This window comes from Lycium barbarum, chromosome 7, assembly GCF_019175385.1.
Source record: "Lycium barbarum isolate Lr01 chromosome 7, ASM1917538v2, whole genome shotgun sequence".
NCBI lineage: Eukaryota > Viridiplantae > Streptophyta > Magnoliopsida > Solanales > Solanaceae > Lycium > Lycium barbarum.
The window spans coordinates 21205254-21223189 of record NC_083343.1 but is presented as its reverse complement, the minus strand read 5'-3'; the positions used below and the strand labels follow the sequence as shown (position 1 = coordinate 21223189).

Here is a 17936-nt window from a genome sequence, read left to right as displayed (position 1 = left end):
TTCAAGGATGATTCTCCCAAGTTCTTCAATAATCCCCTCTCTAAGCTCTTAGGATAGGTTTTTGGAGTGTTTTTACTAATGAAATCGAACTTAGGAGCATAAATGGGATTCTGGTTCCGTCATTCAGCCAGGGCGGTCGCAAGGATCACCATGGCGGTCCCGTCGTGGCGACCAGACCATCTGCCGTGGCGACCAGACCATCTGCCATGGCGGCCAGACCATCTGCCATGACGAATAATCATTAAATGCCAGTTTCTTGCCATGGCGGCACAAATCCCGCCATGGAGGTCACAACAGAACCAACAAAAATCTAGTTTTCACAAGTCTTTCCCAAAATCCCCACATCAATCCGAGGCCCCACATACACAAACTAGATATGCACACATACATAAAAATGATTCACCCGTGGCCTCGAAAGTTACAACAGATGCCTAATTTACCAAGTCAACCCCCAAACGGAATAAAACAAGTTTCCAACCAAGTACCCAAAACACAACCAAACGCCTCGGGAACTGAACCATCCACCCCACCAAGTCATGATCGACCCTCCGGACCTCACGGAATTGACAAAATTCTGAAAAAAAAGTTTGTTTACCCAAAAATCAACTATTGGTCAAACGCTTTCACTTAAAGATTCTAAATCCTTCAGTTTTCACTAGACTCGCTTAAAGTCTCGGGAATGGATCAACAGGGGTAAAATGGTCAAAACGCACGGGTCGTTACATGTCTCTCTTAATAATTTTTGTAAACTTCTTTATCAAGCTTTTAGCTTTCTTTAATTGTTTTAAGATTAGTATTAGTTATTAACAATAATATCTGAATGATTTGAATATTATTTTTGGACAATATAAAAACTGATTTGACTGCGGTTATATAGTAAGATTTTGAAAAATTAACTACAAATAGTATTTTCATGTGCCAAGATTTTTATCCATCAAAATTATCAGTACTATTAAAAATTAAAATTATAAGTAGCATAGTTTAATATTTTAAGATCAAGTATTACAAAGTTATGTTAATAACTAGCGCTAATCACAAACAATTTGTGATTACAATAATAGGTTATTTTATCAGTTGTCTTAGGGTAAACTTTCAATTTATGATAGACGAATTCTTTGTCAGTATAGAAATTAAGAGACAATTCCAAATAGTTTAGGACATTAAATTATGATAATAAGTTCATAAAATGTAAAGATAAATTTAGAGCAAACTAACAGAAGAAACTAAGACAAAAAAAAAAGGATTTAGATTGAACCCAGAAAATACTAAAATTATGTTTACACATAGTTCTTTGAAAAAAGGAATACTACATTACTATTTGAACTCTTTCGTTCAATCGTGGAAGGTAGGGAACTCACCCATTAAACTAGCGTTCAATCTGTTACTACGTACTTAAAAATTTTAGGACTATAATAAATGCTATAATTGAATTGTCATTGTTTGTATGTACTAAGATTTTCAAAATTTTTATTATTAAACTCACACATTTTTGGTGTTTGGCCCGTGCAAGCACGGACTTCCCAATATCTAGTAATTCTAATCAAATTAAACCCTGCCCCTAAGATTCCCAAAATACCCCGTCCTTTCACAGTCATAAAAAAAAATAAAAAATCGCATATACTTATTTTTGGCGTATAATTGAAGAGTAAAAAAATATATTTAGAAAAATAGTTAGTATTACGTAAATTATAGGGCACACATTTATTTAGAGTCCTTACTTGTTCCCTAATTCCCGAAAACACCGACCCAGATTAAACCCTAGTGGTAGGGTTTTATTTTGACCAAAATTTGATTCAAATCGAAATGGAAGAAGCGAAGGAGAAAGAGAAATTGACACTTGTGACCCGAAAGCCCTGTTTCGGACTACCCACTTCTTGCCCTAATTGTTTGCCCGTTTACGTTTACCTCAAATTCTCCGAAATTCCATTTGATTTGGATTTCAATCTCATTAACCCTGATTCTGGTACTACTACTTCCTTTCTTTTACTTCTTAATTATCAGAACTTTTATCTATTTAAAATGTTTTTGTTTGAGCTGTTTTTTGAGTTTTTGTTAATTATTACTACTACTTTATGCTTAGAGTTTTTTTTTTTTTTTTTTAATGTTCTTTTGGTTTGTCTAGAAGCTTCTAAGGGATGCAAAAGTGTAATCTGTCATAATTTTATTGTCATTTTCTTGTATCAGATGATGATCATGTGCTTACATTAGGGGTGTGTTTTGTATGAAGGAAAATAAGTGGGTTTCTTACTTATTTTCTTGTGTTCGGTACATAAGCAAAATTTTTTATCCTAAAAGCATTTGTATATAATCTGGACAAATACTTTGGGGGTGTGGGGTGTGGGGGTAGGTGGTATTTGGGGGGGGGGGCTTATGGAGCGGTGGGTGGGGTAGGCAAGTGGTGGGAGGTTATGGCCCGGGGGGGTTAAGGTGCGGGGTGTGGGGTAGTGGGTGGGGATGAAGATGAGGTGAGTTTGAGGGTGGGGAGGAGAGAATCAATGTGGAATGTCATTTTCCTCTTTTTAAGGAACATGTTCCAAAAATTTTGACCAACCGAATCAATGTGGAGTGTCATTTTCCTCATTTTCAACATTCATCATTTTCAGGAACTTATATACGCGCACCATAAAGCTAGTATTTGCTGTAGGAGGAAATAGCTTTGTATCTGTTCTATCTTCCAGTTGGATAGAATTTAGATAATTAAGCAGAGGATGAAGTTCATGCATAAATTTGGCAGTAAGGTCAGCAGCTCTTAGTTACAGCTGCTATCTGTTCAGATCTGCCTTGTGTGATATTTTTTTTTAGATGGTAAATTTACTGTGGTTTAGCTGCTCAACTCTTCATTTGAGTTGATTGCTAGCTCGGAATGGGGAGATTTCGTGTGTTGAATGATCCAAATACTATTTGATATTAGAAGAAATTACATATACCATTTGAAGAGAATCTTGAGTTAGAGAAGCTCTATCACATCTGAGGATGATTTTACATTGCTGTTGGATGGCATGAGAGGCAAAAAAGGGGGTACTGACTACTTGAACTTTTTCCCGATAAGTAGGCCAGAGTCCACTATAGATGATACAATGATGCGTTTGGTGGTTGTTTCTAGGATAAAAGAGCATAGTCTTAAAAATAAATTAGTAGCATTAGTATGGTAAAAGCTTGTTGATAAATTTGGTCAGTAAAGCTCTATAATCAGAATATTTCAGTTATATGTTGTAGTATCTTTTCAAGGAGGAATTCTTAAATTTTCTCTCATGATGACTAATGACTTCAAATGGGAACCTCTTTTGTAGTGCCTTTACAGTTTCCTCCATTTGGTTTGTTCATTTTTTCTGTTAATTAGGTTTCTCAATATTTTGAGTCAATTCATATGCCATATCTTTTCGTTCTGCAAATTGAGTCATCCTATAAGTTGATCATCCAATATTTGTTGTGTTTTCGGCAGATCAAATACCTTATGTCGAATCAGGTACATACGTAGCCTACAACAATGAGAAGGGTGGAGTTATCCGCAGTTTAATCGAAGATAGTTTCGTTGATTTGGATGCTCAAGTCCGTGGTATACCCGAATGGATATCAGCAAAGGCTATGGTTGATTCATGGCTTGCGGATGCCATTATTTATGAACTTTGGGTGGGTTCTGATGGAAGTTCTGCACACAAGATTTATTATTCAGATCTCCCATGGCCACTTGGAAAAATCTTGTACCTAAAGCAAGTTTATGGTGCGAAACAAATTCTTGGTATTACAAAAGATAATGCTGAAAGAAGAGAGGAAGAGGTAATATATTTCTACTTGTATCTGTTTCTTTCTCCTCCACGTTTTTCACGCCGACACAATGAGAGCAAATCTCCCGGAATGGATTTTGTCTATATTTGTATTTGTTTGTCTTTTATGAGCTGCCCAAGGAGCGGAAGGAAAGGGTCTAGTGAACATTGAACCTTTCACCTTAGCTATAAATTAATGGTGAGCTACCAATTTATCCTCGAATAAAGGAATCGAATTTATGGATTTTTATGCAGTAGGAAACTATTGTGTCTCATTGAACTCCCAGTTTGTCGTAAAAGAGAAATTATTGAATATTGGAATGAAATAGGCCTGAGTGCAGCATAATGGATATTGACAAATCATATAGCCTGCCCAAACTAGTTTGAGGTTGAAGTGCTGTTGTAGAAACTATGTAGTCCTTGGGTTGCTGTGGGAAGAGAATCTAGACAGTTCGATGAGATTCCCTCTTTGCTTCATTTGTGATCTTTCTAGCAATTTTAATTTCACATATTGTTCATTGTATGGGGGTTGATTGAAAACTCTTGCTATACAGATTTACAGGAATGCCAATGATGCCTTTAGTGCTTTATCGACTAGATTAGGGGATCAAGCCTATTTCTTCGACAACAGGTTACCTCATTCAATAATAGTTCAGCTAACTAAGCAAATGAATCAATTTGTTTAAATCATTATTTACTAATATCTGCAGCTATCTAACAGGCCAACAAGTTTGGATGCAGTTTTCCTCGGACATGCACTTTTTACACTGTATGCATTACCAGTGAGTATGCCGTGACTTTATTTAACTGATTTTACTCATTTAGCTTTTATTCATGGCTTGTACTGTAATACATGGTAAATTTGGGAAGTAACTACTACAACAACAACAACAACAACAACATACCCAGTTGAATCCCACAATGTGGGGTCTGGGAGGGTAAAGTGTACGCAGACCATACCCCCACCTTGGAAGGTAGGGAGGCTGTTTCCGAAAGACCCTCGGCTCAAAAGAAAACAAGGAAAACAAGGGAAAAGAGTCAGATACGGGCAAGCAAATCAAAACAATGCGAAAATGAGAAATAACAAGAGTAACGAAGTCATGATAAAACAACAAAGATTGGGAAGACCAACACATAGAAGCAGGATAAAATACTCCTAATACGAGAAAGGAAACCTCGCGGCCCCCCACTAGCCCTCTTGCATGATACTCGACCTCCACCCCCTCCTATCACCGGTCATGTCCTCGGTAAGCTGGAGTAACGCCATGTCCTGCCGAATCACCTCTCCCCAGGCCTTCTTTGGCCTACCCTTCCCTGGCCTTCTTTGGCCTACCCTTCCATTTCTTCAGGCCCACCACTGCCATCCTCTCTCACCTCCTCACTGGCGCATCAGCGCATCTCCGCTGCACATGGCCGAACCACCTCAACCTCCCTTCCCGCATCTTATCCACCACAGACGCCACACCGACCTCATCCCGAATCACTTCATTCCAAATCCTATCTCTTCTGATATGCCTGCACATTCATGTCAGCATCCGCATCTCAGCTACCTTCATCTTCTGGACATGCGCTTTCTTAACTGGCCAGCATTCCGTCCCATACAACATAGCCGGTCTAACCATCGCTTTGTAGAACTTTCCCTTTAGAATAGGCGGCACCTTCTTATCGCACAACACTCGCGATGCGAGCTTCCATTTCATCCATCCCGCTCCAATACGATATGTGACATCGTCGTCAATCTCGCCTATCCCTTGGATGATCGACCCCAGGTACTTGAAACTTTCCTTCTTCGGGATGATCTGAGTATCCAGCTGTACGTCCTCGTCCTCTACTTGACTCCCATCACTGAACTTGCACTTTAAGTACTCTGTCTTAGTCCTGCTCAACTTGAAACCCTTCGACTCTAGAGTCTGTCGCCAAACCTCCAGTCTCACGTTAACACCGCTCCACGACTCGTCAATAAGCACAATGTCATCTGCAAACAACATGAACCACGGTACCTCTCCTTGAATGTGGTTTGTCAGAGCGTCCATTGCCACAACAAACAGAAATGGGCTAAGCGCGGATCCCTGGTGCAGGCCCATCGTGACTGGAAAGTGTTCTGAGTCACCTCCAACCGTCCTCACCCGGGTCTTGGCTCCATCATACATGTCCTTAATCGCTCTAATGTATGCTACAGGAACACCTCTAGCTTCCAGACATCTTCACAGCATCTCTCTTGGGACTTTGTTGTAAGCCTTCTCAAGGTCGACAAACACCTTGTGCAAGTCAGTCTTCGTATCCCTATACTGCTCCACCAACCTCCTTACAAGGTGAATGGCTTCTGTAGTCGAACGCCCCGGCATGAATCCGAACTGGTTCTCCAAAATAGAAACTTTCTCATCCTCGCTTTCACCACTCTCTCCCAAACTTTCATCGTATGGCTCAACAGCTTGATACCCCTATGGTTGTTGCAGTTCTGAATATCCCCCTTGTTTTTATACACGGGATCATAGTGCTCTATCCCCACTCTTCGGGCAGTTCCGTCGTCCTAAAAATAACATTCAACAACTGCGTAAGCCACTCCAAGCCTCCCCTACCAGCATTCTTCCAAAATTCTATCGGTATTTCATCTGGCTCGGTCGCTCTCCCCCTGCTCATCTTCCGCATAACCCCCTCGACCTCTTCAACCTTGACCTGCCTGCAGTATCCAAAATTACGACGCCTCCCAGAGGGCTCCAATTCGCCTAAAACGATGTTCCGGTCCCCCTCTTCGTTCAAGAGTTTATGAAAGTAGGACTGCCATCTGCGTCTAATAAGGGCATCCTCTACCAAAACTTCCCCCCTCGTCTTTGATACACTTCACTTGATCTAGATCCCGAGCCTTCCTCTCGCTCACTCTGGCTAGCCTGTATAACTTCTTGTCCCCGCCTTTTTCCCCCAAATCTTCATACAAGCGTCCAAAAGCAGCCCTCTTAGCCGCCGTAACCGCTAACTTCGCCTCTGTCCTCGCCTTCTTATACAACTCCCTATTAGTCCTCTTCTCTTCCTCGTCTGTGCTCCCTAGTAGCTTTAGATACGCTGCTTTCTTTGCTTCCACTTTACCTTGTACTTCTCCGTTCCATCCCCAGGCCCCTTTGTGTCTGCCAGAGTAACCCCTTGAGACCCGTAGCACCTCTTGCCGCTTCCCTGATGTTAGCAGTCGTCGTAGTCCACATACTACTCGCATCCCCGCTACTCCTCCAGGCTCCCAACGCCCTCAACCGCTCCCCCAGCTCATGGGCATTGTCCTTGTTCAAAGCGTCCCACCTAATCTTCGGCCGACTCGATACAACCCTCTTTTTCCTCTTCCTTTTTATCTCCAGCTCCATGATCAAGAGCCTATGTTGGGTCGTGAGGTTCTCGTTCGGGATAACCTTGCAGTCCGTGCATAGGCGTCTATCGCACTTCCGGGAGAGTAGGTAATCAATTTGTGTCTTGGCCTTCGTACTCCGAAAGGTGACCAAGTGCTCTTCCCTCTTCTGAAAACTAGAGTTCGCTATCACCAAATCGAAAGCTCTCGCGAAATCCAACAGCGCCGTACCTCCCTCATTCCTATCCCTAAATCCGAAGTCTCCATGCACATCATCGTATCCCCTAGCCGACGTCCCGATGTGGCCATTGAAATCACCACCAAGAAAAAGCTTCTCTGAGTGCGGAAAACCCCGCACAACCTCGTCCAAATCCTCCCAGAATCGCCTTTTGATCTCCTCATCCTGGCTCGCCTGCGGTGCGTAATCACTAACCACGTTTAAAGTATGCCCTCCAACTACTATCTTAATAGTCATCAACCTATCACTCACCCTCCTGACCCTAACACCAGATCACAGAGCTCTCTATCAACCAGAATGCCAACTCCGTTCTTACCCTTCGGGCCTCCTGAGAATCACAACTTAAACCCATCTACATCCCGAGCCCTATCTCCCACCCATCTAGACTCCTGGACACATGCTATGTTGATCTTCCTGTTCTCAAGAATCTTTGCTAACTCTATAGACTTCCCCGTCAGGGTGCCAATGTTCCAGGACCCAATTGTCAGCCTAGCTGCTCCCTTTCCGCCCTTAACCCTCTTCCTACCTCCCATCCCTTCTCCCTCCAGAGGACATGACCTTACTCTACCATCATCCACTGCAACCACTATAATAAAGACGAGCTAAGGTGGCACCAACACTATACAGGCGGGCCGGTGAATAAAAATTACCTAACTATAGCCGGAGGTACCAACTCCAGGCTGGACAGAACCTGAAATAGTTGCTAAGTAGTGCTTCTGCTGCCGCCGAAACATTGTCGCTGATCGCCCTTCACCGGAGATATTGTTCACCGGCGACTGTCTGCTGCTCAGTTTCCACCTGTATTGCGGGACCACAAGAAAACCAAAAAAAAAAGGGGGAAACGAAAAGAGAAGGCTAGAGGGGAGAGAGATACCACACAAACCCTACAGTGGTGGTATGGGTCCGCGGTGGTTGTGGAAAGCAGTAGAAGGAGGAGAAGAGAGAGAAACTGAGTTGTGGGAGAAAAGGAGAGGGAGGGAGAGGGAGAAGGAGAGGGAGAGGGAGAGAGAGAGAAAGAGAGAAAAGAGGAGAGAGAGCTGCTGCCGACTTACCTGGGGCAACCTCCGGTGGTCGCTGGCCGGAAAAATTTATAGGTCAGGTCAGATGTTACCGTTGTGGGAAGAGGGAGGAGAGAGAGGAGAGAAGAGAGAGGAGAGAGGAGAGAGAAAGTTCTCAAGAAAAACTTCGTTCAAATTTAAGAAGTAACTATTTAGTAATAATTGTTATAACCTAAGTTGCTCGGACTCGGGTGTGGGTGTCCGATACAGGTGCGGATCCTTCATGATCTAAATTTTAAGATTCGGGTGTACGGATCCAGGTATGGATGCGGGTCCTGGGATTCGGCTAAAAATAATTCAAATATCTAAAAATAGAGTTATAAAAATATGCCCAGAATATAGTGGACTATTTATAAGTAAATGAATGCACAAAGTTTTGAGAGCAAGTTTGAACCATCTCCTTACTATTTTTTGGTATAACATGGCTATTGCAATAGCCCTAGCTTTTGTTTTGATTTCAGAAATCATTGTCTGTCTCAAATTTCTCTATCGATTTTGGTCAAAGTACCCAAAATCATTTGACCAAATCGGGTACGGATCCCACACCCACACCCACCCACGTCGTGTCGACACGGGTGCGGCACCAAAAGTGAAGAGTCCGAACAACTTAGGTTATAACTTATATAGGTACTAGGTTGAGATGACAATTGGTTTCGCTCTTGTGAAATAACTAGTCAAACAATCTATCATTTCAAACTTATATCATTGTTGACCTGTGTCTACAGGATTATGTAAGGTAACAAGTCATTGAGGATGGAGCACTGATCAATTGACACTAGAATTACATTCATTTTGGAATCATAGAGAATAGTATCTCCTGAGTGATAATATATGAAAATGGTGCTGTTCGGCTGTTTCATGGCTCATTTTGGTTGAGAGCTGCTTTGTTTTGAAACAACCTTGAAATCTGCACAATTAAATACCTATGTAAAAAAGTGAAATAGTTTGAGATGTTTATAGAAATATTTGAAATGTGCCAGATGTTGGAATAGAGGGTTAAAAATGTATTGTTGTTAATCAGTGCAAAATAGATAGGGTTTAAGGTAGTCTAATATCCTGTATATGGGAATATTCCCATTCTAATTTCCCGTATATGGGAGAATTCCCATTAAATAAGGGGTAAAATAATTCGGGTAAGTGCCCCAGGGGTTAGTGCAAGTAGCAAAGGTTGAAAGATTTGTGACTTAGGTCACAAGTGTGAGCCCCGCACCATGTGAACTAAGCCTGGTATTTCAGCGGAGAAGGGTAGAGGGGTGGATCCAGTATCTCCGAGTTTCGAAGGCTGCAATTGTCCTAAGACTTCGCCCCAGACGGATTTCTCCGGTCATTAAATTTTTTGTGGTTAAGTTCGTTAAGCCAATTGGGTTAGAGGCAGTATATTGCTACTATATAAAGAGGACTTAGCATTAGAGAGGGATAATTGGGAGGCATCCTGATAAGAAGTCCTTAATCAGTATAATCATTTCATAACTGATGATGCTGAATCATTAGCCTGGAGAGTATAGACACAACATTTCTCTATCCTCTTTTTATCTATCTGACTGGCTCACTCTTAAAAACCATTGTTTACTCTAGTCAAATCGATAAGTGGCGTCTTGCTGTAGGCTTAGAAAAAGATTATAATTATCAGGGAGTGACAGGACTCTGGTCTATATATGTGAGTTCTCCCGACTTTTAGAATGGAATGAATGACATGTTCTTTGTGCAGTGTAGTTCACTCAGCCTTGATTTCTACAAATTGAAGAAATTCAGTTTGCTTCTATAATCCGAGACTGGCATCGGACATGTCTGTTTGTCATCTGTTTCGAAAGCACAGAAGGGAGTTGAATTGTTTTATTTTACACCTTATTTTATTAGAGCAGTGCAGAACAGGTGTGATTGTCGCCCCTGGCACTTTCACTAATTTCCTTTAAATTGTCTATATCTGCTGATAGGAAACATCAGTGCTGCGAAGCAAGCTCTTGGAACATGATAATCTTGTAAGATACACTGAGAAGTATAAAAGTGAACTGGTAGATTCTAGCGCATCATCATCTGCTGGGACACAATCCCAGAGTGATCCTTCTTCATCAGTGCCGAAGCGTCCTTCACAATGGAGTGAGTAACTTTCTGATAGTACCATATTGTTCTGCTTTATATAGATTTTGGTTGTTTTTGTTTCATCTTGTCTTAGAAAGGTGGGAATGCCCCCCAAAAATAGTTCTTTACCTAAAATGATGGTCATAGTATATTAGTCAATTTCGTTTTATTTATTTGTTGCAAGTTCTCTCTTTCATTTTTTGGAATTCTTGGGTTATAGTCTGTTAGTCAGTATATTAGTCAGTTTCTTTTTATTTATTTATTTATTTGTTGTTGCTGGTTTTATTTTTTTTTGAGTAAAAGGTAACTTTGTATTCACACAAAAAACTCATCATATGGTGATGAGGTATAATCTTACATCCCTTGGTAGGCTGAGACTACCCTGAAACAACAAAAAAAAAACTAGAGCTTACAGATGTCCTATAAAATCAACTAAAGATTCTACTTCCCCCACCATATCCTGTTTACACCAAAAATAAAGTAAACTAAGGCACTTCATCTTGATCTTTTGAGTGCTGCTGCCATTATCATGAAAACATCTTGCATTCCTTTCTTTCCATAGTGTCCACCAGATGCATGCTGGTATATTCTCCCACCAGTTCTCCTTAGATCTTCTTTTTCCAATTCCTTTCCAGCTGTTCAAAAGTTCAAAAGTGGTCTTTGGCATGACCCAACTCACTCCAAGTAAACATAAGAACATGCTCCACAGATTTACAGCTGTTTTGCAATGTAGCAATGTTGCTGGTTTTATTGTTTGCTTTTATTGTTGGTCGAACTCCTCACCTTACCTTGCCTGCTAAAACCCTGGTCTTTTTCGTTTATGAGTGTGTTTCCCTTTGAGGGATAAGCATATTTAACCCTGGTATTACTATGCCTTGAACATTCCGTATTAAAAAAAAAACGTTTAACCTTAGTATAAAATTTGGTATTTCTTATGCAACAAAAAATGTTCAACCTAGTGACTGTGAACAAAATGGAACTTGGGCAGAACTTAACATCAAAAGTTAGCTCATGAGATGAGGATTGTCCAGAACTGTATAAGGAGACAGCAACCCATTCTCTTAACCAATGTGTTACACTTAACTCTCCCCTCTGCACGCCGAGGACAAGGAATTTGGAGCATGAAAAATATAACCGGGGAACCAACATTGAGAACCAAGAGAAGGATGGGTTTGGGTCTGATTCCACGTAGATAAGATGAACCTTGGGTAGCTTATGAGGTGAGTATCGCCTAAGAGCATATAAGAATACAATAACTTATTTTCATTAACCAATGTGTAACTCTCAAGTCTTACGGTAGCATTTGTTTTTGTTTTTTTTTTTCGTGCGAAAACCAAACACTGAACTGTTAATACCGGTATAACGTATGCGGAGCTTTGTGTATTTTATACGAGATAGAATGTGAAATAAGAAGACGCATATTAACAATGCGTAGATAAGAGTATCTAAAGGCAAAAATGCTCTTAAAATTGGCAGTTCCTACATAATATTCCTCGTATTGTTATTCTTTGAATAACAAGCTACTCATTACTCTACACTGCATCACCTTATTATTCACCATATAAACAATTTCTATATTGTAATTCCTACATGACCGAGCTATAAACCAACCGACCCGTATACTATTAAACTTTTGAAACATGCATCAGTCATACAGGTTAGTGACATTGCTTTTCGGAGGATGTTGTCAAGATGTTGTTCGTCAACCTTGATGTCTTGGTTTTGATAATCTTGAACTTCTTTCTCATTAAATACTATGTTGAGTTTTTAAAAACCATGGACTGATTTGTTTCCTTAGACAAATGTTGGAGTTAATTCGTTCGCATATGGAATTAGCTAATGGTAGCTCGAAAGTATGAAAATAGTGTTTTAGCTTAGTCCGGGTACATCCATAGACTCCTACACATGATATTTCATTTAGACAACTAATTTTTAGTTGACTTATTGAACACTTCGACTTGTTGGATTTTTTTATTATGCCTATATGCTGACATGGCGGATTGAACGTTTCACTCCTCCTGAGGTTTAGGCGTTTAGCCCATAAAATGACTTTAGTTTAGACCCATAAACTGAAAATTGTTGAGTTTATTCTCAACCCCCTCATTGACTCAACTTCCAATTTCTCCCGACAATACCACCCTCCACAAAAAGAAAAAATGGAGAGGAGAAAAATGTAGTGGGTAACAAAATATTGGAGTTCTGATTTTTGGAAAATGGAGAGAAAGCAAGGGTTCTTCTTGTCGTTAAAAGATGAGGCTGTGGGGATTATTGCTGGGGGATGTTGAAAGTGGAAGGACGGCAAGATGTGGCTCACCTACGTAGAGTTTGCTACGTGGAATAAGAAAAACGGTAGCAACTTAGCTGCAAAACCGGAGCCGTTGGTCTCAAGATAAGGGAAATCTAAGACCGTTAGTTTTACATCGTTGATGGGGAGTCTGGATTCAGACAACGGAGAGGAGGTTTAGGAGGAGGAGAAAAAAGAGGAAGAAAATGAAATAGCCACACATCTATTCTTTTATTTTCTTTTTTATAATGAAACATGCCTTCAATTAATTTGTTCTTTGCTACGTCACCTGCATTTAAACATCACATGTTTGGTAGTTGTTTTTGGATTGACTGTCAGTTAAAGATGGTTAGATACAATTTTGACAAGTTGAAGTGTTCAATAGGATTCTGCTCAAGATTAGGTACAACATCAACAACATATCAAGTGTAATCCCACAAGTGGGGTCTAGGGAGGGTAGAGTGTACACAGACCTTACTCCTATCTTGTGGAGGTAGAGAGACTTTTTCCGATAGACCCTCAGCTCAAGAAAAACATTTCAAAGCAGTCTGCTCAAGATTAGGTGTTAGAATGAAATCCTGTGCAAGTTTAAGTGTGTATCAATGTATTAGCCAGACTTACGATTGTCAAAGGATAGAGCGCCTTTTTATATAAACTTATTTAACTTAGTGTATTAATCATTAGGTAATTCCTCCACACGGTGCATAGTACAATCAGTGACTGAAGATGTCTTTGTACTTGGTGCCTTTTTGTCCTCAAATTACCAATTGCTTTAGAAACAAGCTAAAATATTTAGACTCCGAACATCTTCATGATACAGATTGATATAATTGTAAATGTTCCATTGATAAAGCATTTGGTAAAATTTTGGTATTATCATACGCCTGGAGAAACCTTGTCAATTGAACTTGTCGATATTGCATGATCTGTGTTTATAAGCTGATGGTTTTATTTCTTTTCTTTAATTCATTTAGGTTCGAAACCCAAAAGCAAACCTAAGAGGGAAAAAACTGAGGAAGAGAAAAAGTTTCGTAGAAGGGCTAAATATTTTCTGGTCACTCAACTGGTTGCAGTTTTAGTTTTCCTCTCTCTACTTGGAGGATCTGATGCTACTGAAGTGGAGCTTGATGAAGATGATGTAGATTATGATTGAGCGGTGGGCGCCTTGATCTTCATTTTTGAGTTCTGTTAACAGTAGTTTAGACTCTTGATGCACGTTGAGTAATTTCCATCTTTATAGTCCGGAAAATTTTGAAATTCTTCGCGGTGTACAAATTGTTGCCATGAATTATGCAATCACTGGAATAAATTGATTTTTCTTCTTTCATAAACCGTGGTCCGTCTTTGCCCTCTTTAATCAAATTAGAGCTTCAGTTAATAGCCAAATATTCTCTAAAATGACAATTTTTTTATATGTTCTGAAGGGCAGAGGGGTTAATATACGGTTTTCGTAGTTTAATATAATTCAAAGACATGTATTTAAGGACTTGTTTTTTTCCTTTTTTTTTTTGGGTTTCATTAAATAATTAACTTTTTGTTGGATGAATTTTTTACGTTCAAGTTAAAAAAAAAAAAAATCAAATGCAAGGTAATGAAACTAAATTATAGGGAAAAACAAATAAGTTTTTCTATTCTGTTACCCTTTTTTTTTTTTTTTCACTGTTCTATTTCTTTTCCTTAATCTTCCTTTCAATTTTTCATCATCTTCTAAAGAAACCCTTTTTAGTAATTCGTCTCTATCCTCTAGTATTTTTTCCCTTTTCCTGTATTACCTATTCCCCACTTTTTCTTCTTTCCTCCCTCTCCTATGGTCACTCTAAAGAGCAAAACCAAAACTAAAAATCATAAGCCGTTCCATGCTTACAAATAGGGCTGGGCATATTTCGGTTCAAATCCAAAAAACCAACCGAATCGAACCGAACCGAAGTTAATTTTGGTTTCGGTTTTTCGATTTATTCATTTGGTTCAGTTTAAATTTATAAGATTTCAACAATTTGGTTCGGTTTTCGGTTTATGCAAAATTTAATTCGGTTAAACCGAAAAATCGAATTTTAACAAGCCATTTTTTTCTTGAAATATATATATATATATATATATATATATATATATATATATATATATATATATATATATATATATATATATATAATATTAGGCTTCTGCCCATAAATAATAAACTAAAGAGGCTCAAATCCCAATCCCAAAATAAAATATCCAACTCAATTAGTAGCCTTTTTAGCTAATGTATGGTCCGTGTTGTGACTGTGTTATATATATATATATATATATATATATATATATATATATATATATATATATATATATATATTGCATGTCTCTTTCTGGTCTCTCTATATGTGATGGCTTTGCTCCTGTTCAGATGTACTAGTACTGTTACTGTTTCCTCTGAGCTTAGAAAACATCGCTCTAATTTGAGCTTATGTTTGTTAAAAATTGCTTGAAATTGTCCAACCGCCTACTTGTGGCTGTGGGAAAGTTTCTATAGTTAAACCGAATAAATCGAACCGAAATTGCAAAAACCGAACTGAACCGGTTATTTCGGTTCCCATTTTTTACAAACTGAAAACCGAAAAATCGAACCGAATTTGTGAAACCGAACTGAACCGACCGAACGCTCAGCCTACTTACAAATCTCTATTTTCTTCTTTTAATTCTCTGCAAAACATATAATAATTTTATTTTTATTTTTTATCATACATTCCTAAATCTCAGAGCGAGACCTACAAGTTCCAGAGAAGTAAATGACCAGGAAAATCAAAAGAAAAAATTTGATTTTAACACAATTTGTAATAAGATTTTCTTTTTACATGTAAGACATTTTTTCCTTTTTACATAATTTGTTGCAAAAAAAAAAAAAAAACAAAACAATAATCTTATGGGAGCATTTCCAAGAACAAAAGACGTGTGTTGCTCTCCTGGGAGCATTTGCTTTGACAACCAAGAAATTAAGTTGTCATATTTTTGTTTATATTTGGCATAGCCAGGTTAATTATTTAAAAATTATAATAGTTGCAAGTTTTTCGTAGGATATGAAAAGACGAAATAGTGAAAGCTTAGAAAAAGAAGAAAGCAGCTATAAAATGAAATAATGGAGTTACAAAACTTGACTAAAGAAATATAACCAGCTTGTCAAAAGGAAGGAGATAAGTTATTGACTCCTAAATTACGACTTTTCGTTGTAATGATCTACTACAAATTATTATGTGTTCACAACTAAATATTTTATAGTGGTTAGTTATCAACAAATGACTCTGGTTATTAAATGTTGAACAATCGTGATATAAATTTTTCTGAGAATTCAAGAGAGCAAGATCATGGCTAGACGAACAATTTATCATTACGATAGGTGTGTCAGTGTAAATACAATAATGTATGCAGTTGAGGCATCACAGACTGGTTACTTCTAAATTGCAATTGCAAAAATATATAGACAATAGAAAATAAAAAAGAGAAAATGAGATACGAAGCAAAAGAGAAAATGAAATAAAATACTTTTGATCTTAGAAAAGTGTTAAACTTAAGAACTTGACTCGTTTAATAGCATAGTAGACTTGTACAAACTTTTAATAATTTAGCTTCTTTGAAGATACAGATAGGTCAGAATATGTAGTTATTTTTATCCTGATGGATATAATAAGTAATTGACGTAGTAAATTTTCAAGGTATTTCCGCATATTATAATCACTTTTCATTTACTTCCAATCTAATCAAAAGAGCTTAACGACATTGATCTTACCTCTTAGTAAAATTCCACCTCATTCAAGTGCCGACTAAACAAAATCAATACGGTCGAATATGTTTATTTACTTTCCTTCTTTCGAATTGTTCTTTTGTCCTTCTGAACTATTCCATTCTTGTATCTCAATATATTGAAAGGTAGCTAGGTAGTTCCACTCCAAGGTCCCAAAACAGAATTAAACAAAAAAAAGGAATACAACATTAATTGAAAATGATAATGATCACCTAAAAACCACACATGATTAATGAATTGCAAAAAATAAAAAACAGGGAAAATAAAATTATACCCACCAAATCAGGAAGAGAACAAACGGTATTTGAAAATAATTATTGGAAACAATAACATCACAAAAAAATAAAAATAGGTAAATAAATTAATACAAAGTAACCATCTCAATTTTGGGAACCCTACTTAGAGAACCTGGTTACTCCTAGCTGAGAAAATTTCAATTTCTTCTTCTTAAGCAAGCAGTGCCACCAAATTTCCTTGAATTGTTGACCCTCCTTTCATTTTCTTCTTCAGCCAACATTGCAATTTCAACCATGGTGTATACGGGTAAAACCGAGGAAACGGATACCCTCGGTTTCCCGATGTGAAAGCTATGCTCGGTCGGTATGAGACCGATCCTATCAGGACCCGGTATCCAAGCTCGACTTGGAACGAGGCGTTAAAGCGAGATAAAAGGGCGGTTAGGCACCATGACAAGAAGACCGAAATATCCGCCATCAGCCGGATATTTCGGCACCGATTGCGTTAACAGCTATCAGCAGATTCCGTTCCTTTTTTAGAATTGTACTAGGGTTAGGACTCCTCTACTATATAAAGAGGAGACCTCCATTTATTTTTAGGCAGTTTTTTCCCAACACAGAGATATACCGTGTACTAAGCAGGCAATATAATCATCAAAATTCATTCATCTTTTCTAAGTTTCTCATTATTACTCATTGTTCAGTATCCGGTCATAGGGGATTGACCTCGGTTCTCAGTACCCGAGGCCGATCAGCACTCATCGCGGTCAGATCTGTATATTTCATTCTACTTCTTTGTTTGTCGTATTATCTAATGTCGTGTTAAATTAAATCACATATCCTTAGCACTGCATACAAATTCAATTGTTATCCATTTTAAGGGTAAACAGTTTGGCGCCCACCGTGGGGCCTAGGATAATAATGGTGGTTTAATACGAATTCTGATAACACTCGATATTTTTACACTTGTTCTTTGAAGTTTGATTTCATGTTTACCCGACATGTCAGACTCTCATTCTGTCAACTTTCACGCTGAATCAAGCCACGACGAGGGAAACGACAATGGGGTACCTAATAATAACGTACCCCCAGTCGATCCTAACCAGATCAGATCATCAATAGGCGACGTGCCCGTCGGCGGGGATAATGGAGCCACGCTGCAACAGCTCCGAAA

General features: G+C 38.7%; 1 protein-coding gene across 1 annotated transcript; it reads left to right on the top strand.

Moving 5' to 3' along the window:
- The first annotated feature begins 1679 nt into the window (after positions 1–1679).
- On the top strand, positions 1680–14108 carry LOC132603277 (mitochondrial outer membrane import complex protein METAXIN). Its single transcript, XM_060316259.1, has 6 exons — positions 1680–1963; positions 3443–3777; positions 4319–4395; positions 4486–4546; positions 10326–10488; positions 13729–14108. Exons 1-6 carry the CDS (start codon positions 1804–1806, stop codon positions 13905–13907), a joined length of 975 nt encoding a protein of 324 aa, XP_060172242.1. The 5' UTR covers positions 1680–1803; the 3' UTR covers positions 13908–14108.
- The last annotated feature ends 3828 nt before the right edge of the window (positions 14109–17936 follow it).

What these genes read in the sequence shown, in the direction of transcription:
- LOC132603277 (XM_060316259.1), top strand. Translation starts at nt 1,804, where the DNA reads ATGGAAGAAGCGAAGGAGAAAGAGAAATTGACACTTGTGACCCGAAAG. An exon ending in CTGAAAGAAGAGAGGAAGAG is followed by an intron (nt 3,778 to 4,318) that starts GTAATATATTTC and finishes CTTGCTATACAG; the next exon opens with ATTTACAGGAATGCCAATGA. An exon ending in GCCTATTTCTTCGACAACAG is followed by an intron (nt 4,396 to 4,485) that starts GTTACCTCATTC and finishes GCTATCTAACAG; the next exon opens with GCCAACAAGTTTGGATGCAG.